This window comes from Trifolium pratense, linkage group LG2, assembly GCF_020283565.1.
Source record: "Trifolium pratense cultivar HEN17-A07 linkage group LG2, ARS_RC_1.1, whole genome shotgun sequence".
NCBI lineage: Eukaryota > Viridiplantae > Streptophyta > Magnoliopsida > Fabales > Fabaceae > Trifolium > Trifolium pratense.
The window spans coordinates 36,721,970-36,741,130 of NC_060060.1; the positions used below are offsets into that span (position 1 = coordinate 36,721,970).

The 19,161-nt window shown below is 34.3% G+C and overlaps 2 protein-coding genes across 5 annotated transcripts; both read right to left on the reverse strand.

Moving 5' to 3' along the window:
* Window positions 1-1,260: 1,260 nt before the first annotated feature.
* Window positions 1,261-6,976, reverse strand: LOC123909448. The gene is made up of 9 exons (XM_045960291.1): window positions 3,790-6,976; window positions 3,567-3,671; window positions 3,296-3,448; window positions 2,985-3,148; window positions 2,734-2,881; window positions 2,488-2,610; window positions 2,302-2,389; window positions 1,566-2,058; window positions 1,261-1,461 (listed from the first exon to the last, which is right to left on the reverse strand). The coding sequence occupies exons 1-8, from the start codon at window positions 6,076-6,078 to the stop codon at window positions 1,892-1,894; spliced, it is 3,237 nt and encodes a 1,078-aa protein (XP_045816247.1). The 5' UTR covers window positions 6,079-6,976; the 3' UTR covers window positions 1,261-1,461; window positions 1,566-1,891.
* Window positions 6,977-9,157: 2,181 nt separating this feature from the next.
* LOC123907338 (FGGY carbohydrate kinase domain-containing protein) lies at window positions 9,158-16,418 on the reverse strand. Of its 4 annotated transcripts, XM_045957552.1 has the most exons (15): window positions 16,155-16,418; window positions 15,635-15,714; window positions 14,843-14,960; window positions 14,577-14,755; window positions 13,991-14,073; window positions 13,714-13,898; window positions 12,813-12,874; window positions 12,525-12,627; window positions 12,317-12,436; window positions 11,433-11,552; window positions 11,211-11,331; window positions 10,971-11,127; window positions 10,657-10,729; window positions 10,198-10,325; window positions 9,158-9,524 (listed from the first exon to the last, which is right to left on the reverse strand). In XM_045957552.1, the coding sequence occupies exons 1-15, from the start codon at window positions 16,231-16,233 to the stop codon at window positions 9,402-9,404; spliced, it is 1,731 nt and encodes a 576-aa protein (XP_045813508.1). In that variant the 5' UTR covers window positions 16,234-16,418; the 3' UTR covers window positions 9,158-9,401. The 4 variants fall into 4 exon arrangements, 2 of the variants coding, with proteins under 2 accessions (XP_045813508.1, XP_045813509.1); XM_045957553.1 differs by lacking the exon at window positions 16,155-16,418 and having other exon boundaries at window positions 14,843-14,947; XR_006809208.1 differs by lacking the exon at window positions 9,158-9,524 and having other exon boundaries at window positions 10,246-10,325; window positions 10,874-11,127; window positions 16,155-16,409.
* Between the last annotated feature and the right edge of the window lie 2,743 nt (window positions 16,419-19,161).

The following is a 19,161-nucleotide window of genomic DNA, read 5'->3' on the forward strand; positions in this document are numbered from 1 at the left end:
TCGAAACTCACAACTACATTTTATATCTTAGTTTAAATATGAATTTTAGACTTTGTTATTATAATATCTTTTAGCTTTCTCCTATCTTTTAATTGTTTGAATTCAGTCTCTGTAAATTCAAAAAATTGTTGCTTTTAATCTTTGCTATTGTAACGCATAAAATCTAATGTGCATGAATTCATTTGTTGGCGATTCATCTATATCGGATAAGAGAAATGTTATTTGGACAACAATTTTATTATCCGACAATATATTTTATACTGTATCAGTCAATGTTATAAAATACTAAACAAGTACATAAAAAGTCAGCTTAATTAGTTTGACTTTAAAACAAAGGTCCAACGCGTGTGTTAGGTACTAGTAATATTGAGAGGAGTAGATATTGATGATTATGTCACACAAATTGACCTTGTGGATTTTCTTCACAATTCAGAGTTGGTGATGATGAATATGATATAGTACATACAGCATCTTACTTAAAACTTTGATTATATAATCATTAACCAATATTTTTAGATGGATCATCGGAGTGAACGTGGTGTTAATTATGTGATTTTTTTGCAATTATGGTTTTTGTTCTACACATTTGGTCTTTATTGTGAAGTCAATGGCTTGTTGACTAATGAATGTATATGTTAGAACAATAATCAATCAGTAACACAAAAGTGTTCCAAAATGTACTAAAAATAACATGTTTGTAATTTTCATCAATGTCATATAAGGACTTAAAAGCGTTTGGTCACAATAGTCAGATTTTTCAATGTGTTGACTAGTATATTTATAAGTCCAGCTAAAAAATAGTGGATAGCTCATGAACAAATAAACTAGCTAAATTCGAGAAAAAATGACAAACTCATAAGCTACTTGAAATAGCGTTTAAAAAGTAAGCTAAAAGTTATTTTTTAAAAACGTTTACCAAATAAATTTTTTTTATCATATGAACTTATAAGCTATAACCTCCGACCAAACCTAAGTGTAAAAATTAAAAGTGTTGAGTTAGGTTAAAGTGTTGAATATATTTATTTTGTCCCTTGAACATATTAAATTATTAATACACCAGTAAAAACTGTAATACGTATCAGTGTTTTTTCAATGTGTTGTTGACCATCATGGATATCTTTTGGTTGGGATTTTTTATAAAATAATTTGATTTCGATTTTATTATAGTTTAGTATTATCATAGTTAGCTTTAATGTATTTTATCAGTTAAAATTTAAAAATATGAAACACGTCATTGAGTATGCAGTATGCAGATTCATATGAATGAATTTTTTTTATGGAATATGATTGAAAATATGTATCATATAAATATAATAAAGCAAAATGAATTTGTTCCATCTGTATATGGAAAGCATAATTCATCATTATCCTCTCCATATGAAGCACAAGAGACATGTTGGTTAATTATATACACATCTCTCCAGAAGCATGGTTCCTCCTCAGTTGATTATCACGTTAAAACTGCAAAAACAAAACATCATAGGACAATCAAAATTACCTTCATTACCAAGAGAAAAACATTTTGAGCCAGTAATTTGAAACTACATATTAACAAAATCACTTACAATGTGACATACTGATATTCCTGCCATGCCGCTACCGGAGAAAATCCATGCTATAGTGCACTAAACTGCACTAAGTAAATACCATTAAAGGTGGTAATTTAAAAGACTGTTTAGACTAAACCAAGGCATTGATATGATATGATATTACAATACAAGCTTGTATAAGGTTGAATACTCCTTTAAATATATATTTGCCCCTTTAAAAGCTAAGCTTGTCGGCGCCTTGAATGGGAAGAACGATGCTTCACCTTATTTCCCTTCGATTATACCAATTCTAGGCTAAATATAACGTAAGAAGGGTGATTGAGTGTTTCAAGATCAATTTACTATTTCACATTCATTGAAGCAGCCATACTCCTCAGCTTCTTGGAAATTTCTGCAAATGATGGCCTTTCTATAGGATCGGAAGCCCAACAACTTTCCATTAGAGACTTCCACTCGGGATCGCACCATGTTGGGCTTTGAGGACGTAAAGTGTTGTTCACAATTCCTCCTACGAAACAAAGACAATAGTAAACATTGATATGTATCATGTTCTTTTGAACTATGTAGCACTGACACTTCATATTGAAGGCATGTTTTGTGTCTGACACGACACCGATGCACGTAGTTACATACATTGCACTTAAATTGTTATCAGTGCTGACGTGTCAATATTGTGTGTGTCAGTGCACCAATACTCTAACATGCACATCTTTGATAAGAATATATGGTAGAATCAAAACATGGTTCTCACCTATTATTGAAGCACAATGCATATCAGCGTAAGGTTCATCCCCTGTGAGTAGTTCCCACATGACTATCCCAAAAGAGTAAACATCGATCTACAGCACAAGCAAGTATAGATATATAAGGAGATCATCATCTGAAAAGACGAAAGAGGTATTATTAACGCCAAGTCAAATAGTTATGCAAAGAATACCTTCTCTGACACCATATGGCTTTTCCCACTAAGAAGTTCAGGTGCCATCCAAGGTAAAGTTCCGCGTACCCCTCCGGACACTAGTGTGTGCTGCTTAACCTTTGATAGACCCAAATCACCAATCTGGAAAAAAGATATAGACATTGTTTCAATCTCTTCTAGCAGGTTGCTGTGTGTGTGTTGCATTACCATATGAAATTTGTCTATTTAGATAACGAATTATTTTATTGTAATGCTCAAGATTACCTTGCAGACAGGTCGTTGTGGATCTCTCATGTTGACCAATAGATTCTCACATTTCAAATCAAAATGCACTATGTTCTTTCCATGCAAATACTCCATCCCAAATGCAGCATCCATGGCTATAATGAGCCTCTTCCGACGATCTATTGTTCTGTTAAATTCCTCAGAAAAAACAACACAGATGATAAATTACCAGTCCACAATTTTTTTCCAAAGATCCATTAACCATGAGAAAAAAAAAAACTCATGCATACCTGTCCTTCTTATGCAAGAACTGTTTCAAAGATCCATTAACCATGAATTCTGTCACTGTTGCTAAAGACCCATCAGGGCCATCACGAACAATGCCATAGAAGGATACAACATTCGGATGATGCAATGAACTCAGCATTAATGCCTCCTTCCAAAAATCTGCAATCTGAGATAACAACCAAAATGAAATCACTACACAGATTGGGCTTTAATGAATGTTTCAATATAGACAAAACTTCTAGTAAGCAAGAAAAACTGGAGTTTATTAACAGTTACGTAAACAAAAGGAAAAACTATCAGATATTAATATTACCAATCTTGCTCTTTCTGATGGTCTTCCAGAAAAACAACTGGCTTTTATTCTCTTAATGGCGACATCGGAACCTTTCCATTTCCCATGATAAACAGCCCCATAAGTTCCAGAACCTAGCTCACGGACCTCCTCCAAATCATCATTTCTAATTGTCTGAAAAATTATCAGCCAACCATCAAACCAGACTCATGTGGGAAAAGAAAGACCATAAAAGAGCTCAAAACAAAAAGCGATATGAATATAATGGTTTTGAGTAAGATGAGATGAAAACCTGTAATCCCCTAGCAATTGCTTCTGCCTCGGCCTTAGTAGGCTCGATTTTAGAAGTAACAACATGGTCGTTTTCAGTGTCCAATTCTAAATCACCATGAGCATTCTACATGACGAATAAACACAAATAACATATAAGCCAATGTGAAAGCAAAAAAAAAAAAAAAAGATCACATTTTCCTTTTGAAATAAGAAAATAAAATAACTTCATTTCAAATCCTCACCACTGGTTCAACTTCATTTGCTGTTTCTTCTTTAGTATTTGAATTATCAATCTGACAATTGACATGTTCTTCACGTGTAGGTTTCACCTCATCGTGACATTCTAATGCAGCCTTTTTAACAGAAGCAATTAACTCAGGCAAGATATTGAATTGATCAGCTAAATGCTTAGAATCTTCATGAGCAGAACAGTTCTTATCATTCAGTTTTTCGACATGTCGACACTCTGATGTGGGTTTTGAAAATGAATTTTTACAGTCAACAGAAGCAACAACATTATCCTTATTTTTTGTTTTTTTTCCTTCTCCAAGCAAACTTATAGATTGCAAACTGATCACTTCAGTCAAATGAGAGTCAATTTTTAAAACCTCATTATTGTGAACCATATTAAGAGAAGATTTTTGCAGCTGCACAGGTTCCAAGCAGGTACTAGCGTTTACGTCCTGTGGAGGATGAATGGCATCTAAAATAATTGGGTGTTTATTTTCCTGACAGGTGATCATTGGATTCAACTTCGAAGCATTTGCATAAGGGTATTCGGGGATGGCTGGCCCATCATGACCTGAAAATTTCTGTGACGAATCAACCCAAAGATTTTGACTATCTGGTCCAACAAAAAAACCTGGACTGCCCTCTCCCCTGATTCTTCCAGTATTTATCACACCATCAACCGGCTGAGGTGGAGTAGTTGCCTCGTGTGGTGATCCAATATGAACTGGAGTCGGACCGTTTCTCCAAAGAGTATAACCAGGTGCATGTCCACAAGGCACAGCGTAATTATTATCTACTCCATAAGGAGAAGATGTCTTTCCATACTGCACACTCCGTTCTTCCAACGAAGGAAGTTTTAGATGCGGTATAGCAGCCATGGTTTGGTCAGGGAACAGTTCAACCCCCAATTCAGGTCCAACCTGTTGATGAACATGATTGGAAGGAAGAACATGTCCATCAATCATGCTACCATGACCAGGAGGGAAATTAATAATAGGAACATCGCCAACATAATGATCACTCATTCTTCCAGAACCCTGATGCTGTAAACCACATCCTCTCTCATGATTCTGAGTATCATTCGGATACATTGTAGGCTGTAACTTGCCATCAGCATTCACTGTGAGAGCATCCCTGCTTGAGGGGCATTCCGGACATGGAATGGCAACAGGTGGAAGCATATTAGGATGCTCCAAATGTGGTTGAGCTCTCTGAAAACCCATGCGACAGTGCTCCACTTCAAGAGCATGAGAACCATGATGAAGGTTGGCTGGAAAACCGGACTTATCACCATGTGTTGCTCCAGTTGGCAGCCACACAACGTTTTCAGGATACTGTGGATGATTGTCGTATAAAGGATGGTGATTTACGTGATGCCGAGCATACTCATCTGGCACTCTATCAATGCCCTTATCTGGCATCTCAGGGAATGGCGCATGGTACCTTGTGCCAGATGGAGAAGATGGATAGTCAACCAATGATGATCTGGAGTCATGGTGACACTGACCATGATGCCTAGGAGAATAATAACCAGGATTCCACTGAGCATCAATTTCATTATACCTCTGACCCATAGGTTGCTGGTGCTGGATAGGGATATGATGCAAACTATATGGTGACATGGCTAGTTCCCCACTTCTCTGGCTATGAATCCCATTTTCCACGGCAATAGGATTAATGAACCGATCAGCCACACAGATATCCTCGAGGGTACCAATCATAGGAAACTCCATCTGTTGCAACCTCCGTAACTCAGAAGCATCATTTAAACTATTCAACGCATCCACATACCTCCTCTCAGGATCATCCCCATCAATGAAGTGTGCCGAACCATCTTGCTCGGATTGCGAAAACAAGAAAATCCTAAGCCTAGTGAACCCATCCCCCGAACCTAACTTATCATACTCTTCCATCATGTTAACCACATCATCGTCATTAACAACAGATACAAGTGCATCAAGATCTTCATCAGGTTGCTGATACTTCAACACAGCAACACCTTCATACAACTCCCTCATCTTCCCCATCAACTCCTCAAAGCTAATATCTCTCGAAACACTCACAATTCTCGTCTCTCCACCAACATATCGTAGTTTCCCATCTTGTGGACGTGGCATTATACTACCTAGAAAACTACACAAAAATTTAACACGCCGACCATCATCATTTGAACCGGAACCGGTTGTGGTGGCTGTGGCCGGCGATCTAACGGCTGTAGGACTATCCATCATAATAAAATGCTGTCTATGATCAATTATAGTCTCAGACTCGCTCAAGCATTGAAACCCTTTATTACACATCACATCATACAACTCTCAAAAGTTTCAAACCAATCTCCAACAGAAACCACACACAGTGATTTTGCTTTGTAAGTTTATGATTTCAAATCACGTTAACATCATAAAACAGAAGGAAAAAAAATCACGTTTTGGAGATTAACTACTAACTAAGAACCAATAATAATAATTATATTAATGATTAGAAACAAAAAGACTCCCCTTGAATACAGATCCAAGTTTAGAGGAAAGAAGTAGCGATACCTGAGATGAGAAATATGAAACGACCCAGATATCAAAATTTGAAATTTAAATGACCCAATGAAAAAATATTTGATGGGTTTGTGAAACGTAACGTATTTGGTTTGGTTTTTGGTCTCTCCCACACACACACACAAAGGCACAGTTATTAATTAGTTATTAAGATTGTGTCGTTGTGGAGAGTAGTTTGAGCTGAGAGATGAAAAAGGAAAGAGATTGAAGATATAAATTTAACGATGGAATTGAATATGATGAAGAAGAAGATGGTGATGAAACGCCATGGGAAGAGAAGAAGAGAGAGTGGTGGGGTTGTGACGATGAATGAATGGATGGTTCCAAGATGCTATGGCAAGTTGCCATGTATATAGTACACGTGGCATGATCTCGTAACGGTATTTTCCGCATATTATTTTATCTTTTTCGCATATGCTGTTCTTTTTTCATCTTTCTTCAACGTGACGTGACCGCACAAAACTCAACAACAAAACAAACAATTTAATTTGTTTTGTTTTGTTTTTTTTTATGTAATGCAATGTAAGGAATCCTTAAATATATCCCGACATAAATTGTGTTGTTCAGTAGTAGATTGGATTCTACGTGTTCATGATTTCATGATGTTCATGTTACGCTACTGTATCATTCATTCATCAAATTAGTGATTAGTTTAACTTCACCTTTCTGTTTTTAACTTTATGATGGTAAAACTAAAAAAGGAAATAAGTTCACACACTTTGTTAAGGTTTAGCGTTTATTTACTTCCCTTAATCAACTATCTAACAACATTAGATTGGATACTGGATTTTTTTTTACGGGTGATTAGCAACAATATCCATCACAAATTCACAATATATGAATAAGTATAATCTATACGAAGATAAAAAAAATTATTTTTGGATTTTTCATAATACCAACAATATCTTCTTTTTTTTAGTAAAAAAAATCATTTATTAACAAACTCACCGTAATATAAGGTATGTCTTTTGTTTTTTTTTTACCAACAAAAATATTTTATTAACAAACTCACCATAACATAAGGCGGTGCTTATCAAAGAAGTTTTGCATCGTCAAAAGAAGATAAGCTTGAATCCTGGTCAGTTGTTATTATTTTTTTAAGTTTATTTTATTTGAGTTTGTTTTATTTTCAATATTATTAGTCGTTCCTTCAAAAAAAATATATTATTAGTTGTTATTATTATTCTAGTTATCTTTTAAATTTAAAAGATAATAAATTTGAAATAAGTTAGTTATTATCTTTTTAAAAGTTTGTTTTTATTGTGTGTCAAAAAAAAAGTTTGTTTCTATCGTAAGTCTATTTAAAGGCAAACAAACATATTTAAAATCAATTCAAATTATAGTTTATTATAAAATTTTGAGAGTTTATTCTCTTTCTAGTGGATTCCAAATTATTTTTTCCTGTGTTTTCGTTATAAGATTAGTGTTTGCTGATCTTCCCACTTCCGACCGGTTCCAAATAAGATAAGAACATTTCATAATTATCAATTTCAAAATACTTCGTGGTTTATTTATTTGCTGGATATATTCTAATTTCTTTTTTAAAATAGGTGAAATAGATTCAACTTTCTTTTACAAAGTTGAAGACAATTGGAAATTAATAGATTGACATGGTAAGTTAAATTCAACTCAAACTATTGTCATCCACTATTGAATAAAGGTTGAGTAAACTTCGCTTTAATATCATGTTCAGGGGTGTGCATGGTTTGGAAACCACACCACACCACACCTAATTGATGGTTTTGGTTCTAAACTAAAATCATTTCAATAACAAACCGGTTATTTTTTAAAACTAATTTGGATTTGGTTATTAACCGGATCGAACCAATTTATAACCGGTTTGTAATAAAATTTAAGTTATTCACATGATCCAATTTTAAATAGATTTTTTACTTAAACTAATTTTTTTTATTAGTTGATTAAAAAAAATAGATTTATTAATTATTTTAAAAACATATTTTTTCATTAATTTTATGATTGAATTGGTTTATAATCAACCCACAAAATATTTTTTTTAAACCCAAATTATTTTTTACTTAGCCGAAAACTTATTTTTTATATTGTTTTAAAAATATTTTTTATTATTTAAAAAAAGAGTAATTTTTAAAATTAAAAAATCTGATTTTTAAATACAAAAAAAAACTAATAAATAGGAAAAAAAATTAAAATACTAAATTTTTGAAAAACTAAAAACATTAAAAACTGATTTTTTAATTATTTTAAAAAAAACTGATTTGTTTATTTATTTTTAAAAATTAAAAACATTAAAAACTGATTTTTTTAATTATTTTTAAAATAATTATTAAAAATCTGATTTTTAAAATAAAATAATATTAAAATAGTATGGGTGGTTGGTGGTGGCCGGCCGCCGGAGCACCACCGCCGGCCACCGGAGCACCACTGCCGGCCGCCGTGAAAGTCGCTGGAGGTCCGCCGGAAACCGCCGTCCGCCTCCGTCCCGACCGGAGCGCCGCCGCACCGGCCGCCGGTGGTCCGGCGTTGACCACCGGTCCTCCACCCCTCTTTTAATTAATTATTTTATTATATAATAAAGAATTTAAAAAAATTGAAGATTGGGCCTGAATTAGCTATTGGGCCTAAATTTTCAAACCAATTCCAAACCAAATTACAAAATGTGGTTATGCCGTTATGGTTTATAATTGGTGTTTTTTTATTGGAGTGGTGTGATTTTTTTTTTAAATTGATTTTGCAAACTAAAATTGGATATGAATTGATTAGTAATTTGGTTAAGGATAACCAAATTTTTTGCACACCCCTAATCATGTTTAACATGATATCCATGAAAATAAAGAGAATAGAGAGAAATGTATTGATCAAGAAGAATTTGATAAAAATTTTGCAAAGGTAACTGAAAAATATTACACCATGCCTTTATACATATGCTAACTAATTACTAGTAACCAACTAACACGACTTAATATTTTCCAAATTAAAGTTGATCATCAAATAACATGTACATATCACGAAAAACATAGCCCTGAAAATCGATATGACATCAAAATATCAATTTTTGAAAGTTTGAGTCCAACTGTCCTAGCATTCATTCTACAATGTTATGCCAAGGCTTGAGCCATGATGGAACGATTAGAAAGTTGCTGTTCATAAAGGCCACGGAATATCTTGTATTTGGCCTCATGGTACTTTTTCACTTTTGGATCACTAGATGGATGAATAACCTGCAAAAACCCATGCACCTTATTAGTCCTTCAGGGGAAAACTGGGAGCAACAGAGTTTTCTTTCATCAAGTGAAACACCTGGCTTGTACTAGTATAGACACCAATTAAAGGAAGCCATTAGAATACAAAATATGTCAATACAGTGCGCATGCAATTGAATTTACTAGCTCAGAACTCACCTAATCATCTACACGCAATTAATAAGCTGAGACGCATACAATATGATTAGTTAATGCAGCCTCTCTGGTGGTGCCTTCAGACTACAGAGTATAATAAATCATTTTTTTAACTAGTAACTAGGAGTATCACATCCCAAACTATTTAATGGACATGCTTCACAAAACAGAACAAATTCGAGTAAGCTTAAGAAGGAACTTGACCAAGAATGTGCAGAGTTCGTAAGAATTGTTTGTTTCTTAATTATTAATTTTACCATTATATGAATTGATACTACATTATTTATGCTAATTTACTACATATTTCGGATTCTACTAGTTTGGTAGTTCCAACTTCATTCTCACTTTACTGCAAATTTTGATGAAACATTATGAAGAACTATTTGAAAGCACCATCCCAACATGTAACTTTATGACATTGGCCTTAATTTTTTATCTCAATAAAAGTTGTTTTATATAAAGTAAGTAATAAAGATTGAGAGAAAGGTGTCCACACCTGACCAGCTGCATTCAGGGATTTCATGGCTTCCCTAAGGCTATTATATTTCTTTGTAGCAACAGCACCCAGAATAGCAGCACCCAAGAGCACAGATTCACTTTCCCGAGGAAGAATTATAGGGCAGCCTGGGAAAATTATAAATGTGATTCATTATTTTCAAAAAGCTGAACACACAATATCATACTCTTTCTTTTTTAAACAACAATATCATACTCTTAAAAACCGGAACATAGACACATTTGACCATCCACAGTGACTCCTTATCATTTGGATGTATATGAAGTTACAGCCATTTTATTGATGAATTAAAACAAATTAAATTAAGATACTATAATCCAGACCATGGAACAATTTCAAGCTAGATTTTGCAGGGGACCAAATTCCCAAATACTTGTGCCAGTAATATCAGCATGCATATACACTTGCATAATGCCCCCACCCCTATACAACACATACCAATAATATCAGCATGTTCCTGAATGTAGATATGGTTCTTTGATAGGCCGCCACATGCAAGTAGTGTGTTGATCTGTGAGCAAAGAAAGAAAAACTATTATAGTAAGAAAACCCATCAATGCTGCATCAACATCCAAGAGTAATGACTTGGCAACATAACAGGAATATACAACAATTATACAAGTAACTCCAGGGGCTCTAATTAGCACATCCTCACCTTCATAGCAAGGTACATTTCAATGGATGTTAAAAATACCCAACCCAAAGAACTGATAATAACCTCAAATATGTGTCATGGCATTGTGCATCCTTACTTGGTGACCATGGGCATTACAATGCTCTACAATGTGACGTGTGCCATATGCAATGCCCTGCACAGTTGCCAGGTATAGAAGAGCCAACTGTTTGTCACTTGTGTCAAGTGTCAAACCATAGATAACTCCTTTTGCCTTTGGATCTGCAATGGGAGACCTGGGCCAACATATATAACAGTGTATTATTCACAAACCAATATTGCATAAAACAAAGAGGAAAGTTGTTGGTTGACAAATTACCTGTTCCCATGAAAGTCAGGAAGAACATGTAAATCTTCAGTCAGGGCGCCTAAAAAGGATTGATTTTGCTCAATCATTAGTGTTTCCAAGAGCTTGTTGAGAAGCTCAAACACTGAGATGTCTGAAATATTGAAGCATAGAAAATTAACCTTGTTAAAACAATATTCAGTCTCGTTAATGTAAACATTTATTATATTCCAAATGATGGGGAAAAAACCTTACTTTGTGAAGCAGCTCGATTTGCAAGGCCTATAGAAGCAGCATGGCTTTCAATTATATGATCCAGTAACGCACCAGTAGCACTCTGCCCACCTTCAGTCAGCCAATATTCTGGTACCATTGCTGAAAAATCAGATAAAGGAGAATGAATCACAACATTGCAGATGCAACATAAACAATGATAACTAATTTAATTAATATTAATTAAAAGAGACGATGATGGACAGGTTATCGGGTCAAATGTAAACCCTAGCACCAGATACCTCCTACTTTTTATGCCAATACCAATGTTCCATAAAGAATAAGAGGAGTGCGAAGAACACTCTCTTTCCAACACTTTCTCTAACACTCACTCTCTCATTGGGTGAAATCAATGTGGATCTCATCAATTTATGTGGGACCCATTTTCAAAATGTGCGACCCACTTTTATTTCACCCAATAAGAAAGTGAGTGTTTAGAGAGAGCATTGGAAAGATGGTGTTCCTAGCACTCCTCAAAGAATAAACATTAAAGTAATCATGCGAAATATGTTGAGAAAGACACCTATATGAATGACATTTATGATAATAAATTAAAAACAAGTGCAAAAGAATCAATGCAAAATGAGACATATTCAGCCCAAATGAATACCTTTGAGATACAAGTTCCAACCATAGCAAGATCTATTAATGAATTTTCAACCACAACCAAGTAACTCACAATTATTAGCAAAAAGGAAAATTACACTTATCAATTGAAACTACAATTTTCAACACTCGTGGTATTAACTAAACTGCTTAATTTTCCATGGTAGCTACCCACAATAACTTCAAATCTCACAAAAGAAGTACAATGAGGTCCAGGATTTAGATTTAATTGATAAAATGGAGAGAAAAGAGTAGTCTACCTGACCAAAACGGCCCCCAAATCCCAGGAATGAACAATTTGCTCCGGGATACAGCCATATGGCATGTAGAAGTACCACAAACTAACACCATACGGTTGCAAATTGCTTCCTTGTCATGCTCTGAGGATACATAAGTTCTTCAAGTTAAGAATAATATTGCTTTATCTGATTGACTTACAATCACAAGTATAAGGTAAGTCGTGAAAACCTTCAGCTTCTGATGGGGGCACACTTTCAATTACCCCTACACCACCAGCATGAGCATCAATCAGTGATGTCCCAACAGGAATTCCTGGCATAAGACCTAGTTCCTGAAAATTTGAACCCATTAATAGTATTAAAACCAGCCGCGTCACAGGAGTTTGTCCCATCAAAGTGGAAAGAAAAAAAAACTTTATAGATGGGAAAAAATGCATGTTTGATTTTCTAATGAACCTCAAGAAAGCACCAGTTCAAACTTCAAAATAATGCATAATCTTCATTACAAAATTCTTGCCTGGGCTGCAGTAGGGGTAAGGCCAGAACCCAAAGGATGGCCAGGGAAAGCAACACTTCGCCCTGTTATTGTGATTGATTGAGTATTAAGATAAGCAGTGGGAAGAAAGAAATAACAAAGAATGGCACACAATACAGATATATAAGCTTGCCCCAAGTTTTCACTGGTCGTGCATGACAAAAAATATATATTCTTCAAAAAACAAGCAATTGCCAAAGTTCAAACATAATGATAACTAATCATCTTGCTCCGTGACATTTGTTTTAAGACATTGATTTTCCATAGGGAGAAAAGAATTTATTTTTTTTTTGAAGAAGCTAAATTAGCACACCCAAATTGGCACCAGAGAGAGAAAAGAATATTGCTAGACAAGGAACAAAAATTTGATATAATCTGGTCATCAAGGTTGTATTTGCATACTTTCTATTCCATATCAAAAATTGCAAATTAAAAAAATACATTGCAGATAGGGTTTGCAAAAGTATATATACGATAGCATTTGCACATTTTCAAATTCAGCCTCAGTACAAGTCACCTACAAAAACAGGAAACTTGCATTTTATTACAAGAACAGTCATGACTCAAATTATAATGCACGCTTGTGTAGGTGAGGTGATCCAAAGTTTGTCATTAATAATATAAGTAAGAGGTTGTTAGAGATGAAATATAAAATCATTCCCATTATCACCTAATGTCTGAAACTTTTGAGATGGTTTGTATCAAAATCTCTATGGACTAAAGAAATTGAATTTCTACCCACGTTTCAAGTCCAAAAGACACTTCTATCAGGCACAGGCAGTGTGTTGAGAAGTAATATAAATTCATTGAAGATCCATCATCTAACAATTAAGCTTTTGATATAGTTGGGTCTTGACAAGGCCAATTCTAATAAAATGAATACCTATCTTAGCATGATGTCCTTCAACAAGATCACCCAAACCAATTTCCTCCCAAAACTCATCATCCCACCCACAAGCTTCCATATCTCGAGAAACTTTATCATTGATGTGCTGCATGTGAGCATGACCAAGATATGTCCATTTACAAACTGTGGTGCAAAGACTGCGAGTATCATCTCCGGTAGCCCTAAAAAACAGCCACTGATTAATCCAAATACAACAAGACTCGAACACCAAATTGATCCTGAACATCAAGAAGACTTGAGCAACATAGAGTACCTGTATGACAACCAGTCACTCAAGTCCATCCACCTGAGAACCATTGACCAAGATTCTTGCAAATTTTCTTTAACCCATAGAAGCTGGAGATTTAGATTGCATTGGTAAAGATTTGCTAAAGCCATAATTGAATCGATAAACAGAGTATCATAAAAATATAAGTACAATACACTATATGAACTGTATCATGCAGCACCTAACGAGTCTAGTAACTTCAAATGAAACTCGTAGGGAATATAATTTTCTAATAGACAGGTATTATGTAAGCAATATACTCCAAAAGTTAAAATAAGAATATAATGGTACAAATCAAGAAAACAAAGATCATAAAGAGCACAGACTCTTTTTTGTGAAAGAATAATTGGTCAGTAGGTTATCCTTCAAATCCTATCAACTATGTGTGAGTGGTCACCTACTCAAATAAACTATGTTGTCCTCAACTTTATCTAATACAGATTATGATTCACTATTCTATTAACAATTGCACATCCATTACCACAGAAGTCTAAAATTGCCTTGCACAGAGACGGATACCACACTACATTGATGACCAGAGATGAAATAATTGGACTAGTTCTGATGGTACCTTTGGTGGTTGCATTTCAGGTGAAACAGCTCCACCACAGTATTCCAATACAGGTGAGTTACTTTTATTGATCCTTTCGGCTTGATCTACAGCTCTATGATCCATCCATACTATCACATTTCTTCTTGAATCACCACTCCGAGAAACCGAAACAGGTGAGTTGTCAGAATCCACCGCAACTAATTCATAAACAATGAGTAACAATTACTTTACGTAAAATTAAATCTTCCATGAATAGGTACATCAGTTTCAGAAAAACAGCATACCAAGTGAACAAGTAGCTGCAAATCCCAGACTCTTCACTTCTATAGGTGCAACTTCTGCTTTAGAGCAAGCTGCTTTTACAGCGGCACAAACTGCAAGCCATATATCTGTAGAGGATTGCTGTTTAGAACAAAAGAATGAATCTACATTATGATAGCACTGAAATTGGAAATCGCCATAGCATATGCAACTGAGTAAGGAATTAATTAGAAATTCATAACCACCACTCCCATCCGGAAAATCAACATAATATATGGAAGCAGTTGCGCAAATAAAAATTAAAGAACATGATTCAGGTTGATTTGCACTAGTAAATACTAGGTCCTTACATGAAACCCCAGCCATGCTAGAGACTTACTGTAGTATATATTACAGCCTCACAGGGAACCAGGCCCACTAATTGGGAACTGTCTATAGCCACCCGCACCCCCATGACAACTTGACCAATATCTTAAGACTACCTTCATTTGCCAAATTTTCAATACACAGTAATAATAAACAAAACAAAATAAAACCATTTTCCCTTTGAATTCCTACCCTAGTTATTGGGTGAGTATGTCATTTACTATTTGGGTGTTTTGAGTTTGCAAAAAGTAAGTACTGGACAGAACGGTGCATGATAGAACAACACAGGACAAACTTTTAAGTATCAAACACCTTTTTGTCTTGTCCAGCCTCTTATTTTTTTAGCAAATCAAACACACCCTTTGCATTGCTTTAATTGATCAATATATCATATATCACAAGCTTATGGTAGTCACTGAATTAACTGAAAGTCCATCCAATCGAGTTACCTCAACAAAGGCACCATCTTTCCATATTTGTATTGGGCTGCTAGACGAACCAAGAAGCTTTCCTTCCTCGTCAAACAAGCCTGCATCAGTATGAAAGTTAGAGTACTGCATCATTTACATAAGTTTGTCACATCCAACAATGACTAAAAAGTTTATCACCATATCCTATGAAGCACACCGCTGTCAGATACCGACACGGCACCCACACTTATAATTACATTGAATAATACACCGACACTTAGGATTCCACTGAATTATATCATTTTCACAAATTATTATCTGTCAACGTGTCGGTGTTTGTGTCGTATTGGTTCCAGCAGCATATAGTATACATGGAGACTAAACAAGTAGCAAATTAAAAACCATAGAACATAAATCAAAACAACCTACCATATTAACTTGGATGAAATTTTCAAATTCAAATCACAAGCATTCGATCAAATAAAATAAATTCATAATCCATTTAAACCAAGTAAAATAATTGAAAATGGGAAATAAGAGGTGAATGGTAGAAATGGACCAGCGCGAGCGCTTCCGGTGCCGACGTCGACGCCGAGGAAGACAGTGCGAGAACTAAAAGGGTCGGCGGGAGAGGACATCGATTATCAGTGGGAGGGATGACTGTGTGTGTATCGGATCAAACTCTTCCTCTACCTGACACTCTCAATCTCTTCTTTTGTCTGTTTCTATCTTTCTTATCGGATATATCTATTTTCCGATTTCAATTGTCATCGTTTTCGTTAATGGGATTAAGAAGTTTTTTCACCTTATTTGGCTGATACATGCACCATCCACGAATACGAATTTTACAAAATATATCGTTAGATTGAAAGTTTATATTATAATTTTTTTAAAAAAAGTTGAAAATCATTTGATATGTTATTGAGATCCGTCAAAATTAACGGTTTATAAATTTTTATTAAAGAAAAACACTATGTACAGCGAAACATAATTCACGAATTTATCACGACCGTGTAACTTACCTATACATAACACCAATACCCGCATGTATTCCGCTAATTCTGGAATTAAAGTGAATACAACTGTTTTGAACATTGAGTTATATATGACCCAAATACATGTTTCGTGAGGTGTGTCGTGAAAAATCATTCGCCGGATATAGCACCTCTCTTTATTAAATACAGTTAATTTTTATGAAATTTTTATGAGTCTCATTAACATATCAAATAATTTTTAATTTTTTCAAAAAAAAATTATGAGTGATCTATATGATATAAACTTTCAATTCACTTGTGAATTTTGTAAAATTCGTAATCGTTATAACAGAATTTGTGACTTGTACACCATACACCATATGATGCACTTGTCCACGGTAGAACTTGCCTATTTTTATTATTTTTGACGAAGTTTTTCACCTTGTTTTCTCTTCTTTCTTTTTTTCTTTTCCAAATTAAACTTTTTTAATTTAGAATAGTAGAAAATATTACGCAAAAAAAAAAATTAATTGATATGCACTGACGGTGTAAAATGGTTTTACACGATCGTCCAATAAATAACCATCATTTTGCCATGTCATGTCAAGAAGGTGAGGTGAAGCGGGGTGATGTGGCGGAAAATATGGTTGATATTGGTTGACAGTGTCAAATTATTTTACCTCGTCGGTGCATATCAATTAAATCCAAAAAATCATAAAAATTGAAAAAGATAAATATGTGAAGGAAGTCGCATCGCAACACTAAAATTAATGGTCATGTTTGTTATAAATTTTTTCGAATAAATTCTTATAGTGTTAAATAATTTTGCATAAATTTTTTTTACAAATAAACTTTTTATAAAATTTCAAAATGAAAATTTGGTTTGAATAGTTATTTTTAAAATTTTATTTTAGGTATTTGATCATTTTCGGTGGGCTAAGTCTACAAATATGACAGATTTAAAGTGTTCGAAATATTCATGTCTTCGAATCTATAACATTATCATCAAAGTCATTTGATTGGATATGCACCGAATCAAGATTAATCTTCTAATTTGAATCGAATACACATCACACAAGACGAGAAACTAAACGCCGCATAATACTTATTTAAAAAAAATGAGGGAAAAACAATTTAGATGGATTGTTTCAGATAAGAAATTGAACATAAACCACTTATCTTTGGTGGACGTGGAATAAGAGAAAACTAGGTTAAAAAAATGAAAGGGACGGCTAACTAAACTAATCAATACAATTACTTTACTCCTAACTTAATTTCTCTTCTCTGTGTAGGTTGTCTCCGTATAAAATTTAAGGACTAATTTTATTTAAGAGGAAATGAATATGTAGGATATCAAAGCTTCAAGGAGTGACTGTTTGAGTTAGTTTGTAGAAATATATATTTTAAATATTTTCTCGTAAGAAATAACTAATTGTTTTAAAATACTTGCAGTTGTGTACTTTTTTTTTAGAATTCATATCTTGCTCATTTTTCTTAGTTGTATGTGAACTTTCGTGGTAGGCATGAGACGTTACATGATCTTATCAAAAACATCAAATTTTTGGGGAATGGATCCCTCCGGTGGAATTTCCACTAGATACCCTCATGTTTTAATCCGAACCATCAACCATCATCTTTTTCTTCAACTTTTTTCTCTCTCTATTTTTTTGTAGGGCTGTGATTAAACCGAAAGGTAATGTCACTACAGGTAATCCACCCCCAAATTTTTGTGACATTTCATCGTCTTGATCTTATTATTGATCCAATGAATGTGGTGTATTCTTCACTTCTTTCCTAATATGTTTATTTTTGTATCTTTCTTATAAAAGTTAAAATTAGGGTTTTAGGACCCTACATAAAAACCAATTTTAAACTATGTGCGAATGAAGAAATGTCAACCAACACATGAAATACCGCATCATCAATATAATAATTCGACATTATTATTTCACAACAACGTTAATTATTACAGAGATTATTGAAAGAACTGAGGTTTGAACCTTGAACCTCCCATTTATCCAAAGATATAGTAAGTGAATCGAGGTACACTCAGGCACAATAGTTATTCACTGTTATAACTTCAAAGGCACATCCTCAAAAGAGGAAGTGAAGCAACCCACCCACCCTCTCAAAATGGGGCTACGACAAGTTGTGACAGGTCGTCTAAGAGAGTTACACAAAAAGTCATTATATATGTGACTCTAAATTCTTCTTCCGGAACTTTCGATGCAGGAATACTACTTCAAGACTTGTTACGTGTCCAAAGTCTCGTATTCTTCTTGACATCTATTATTTTGACACAATTTTTTTTTATTCTTAAAAAGAAACAATTTAATAAAGTTCAATGATGTAGTATGAATTTTTTGGGTAGGGGTTGTCTCCAGTGAAATTTTCACTGGATTCCCTCAAGTGTTGATCTCTTCCCTCAATTATGCTTTATTGTTTGACCAACTTGTAGAAGAAAAAAAATGAATGGTGAGGATTTCATGGGAGAGAAAATTAATGGGAGAGGATCCCTTCCCGAATTTTTTAGGTATATAGATAGATTTATCATCATATTAAGCTACCAATAGTGAATTGGTCTAAGAGATA

Coding starts and splice junctions, on each gene's coding strand:
- LOC123909448 (XM_045960291.1), bottom strand. CDS start 6,078: ATGTGTAATAAAGGGTTTCAATGCTTGAGCGAGTCTGAGACTATAATT. Junction 3,449..3,566: donor CAATTGCTAGGGGATTACAG/GTTTTCATCTCA, acceptor ATAATTTTTCAG/ACAATTAGAAATGATGATTT. Junction 2,882..2,984: donor TTCTTGCATAAGAAGGACAG/GTATGCATGAGT, acceptor GGAATTTAACAG/AACAATAGATCGTCGGAAGA.
- LOC123907338 (XM_045957552.1), bottom strand. CDS start 16,233: ATGTCCTCTCCCGCCGACCCTTTTAGTTCTCGCACTGTCTTCCTCGGC. Junction 11,553..12,316: donor TTGGGGGCCGTTTTGGTCAG/GTAGACTACTCT, acceptor CTGATTTTTCAG/CAATGGTACCAGAATATTGG. Junction 11,128..11,210: donor CCTGACTTTCATGGGAACAG/GTAATTTGTCAA, acceptor ATGTTGGCCCAG/GTCTCCCATTGCAGATCCAA.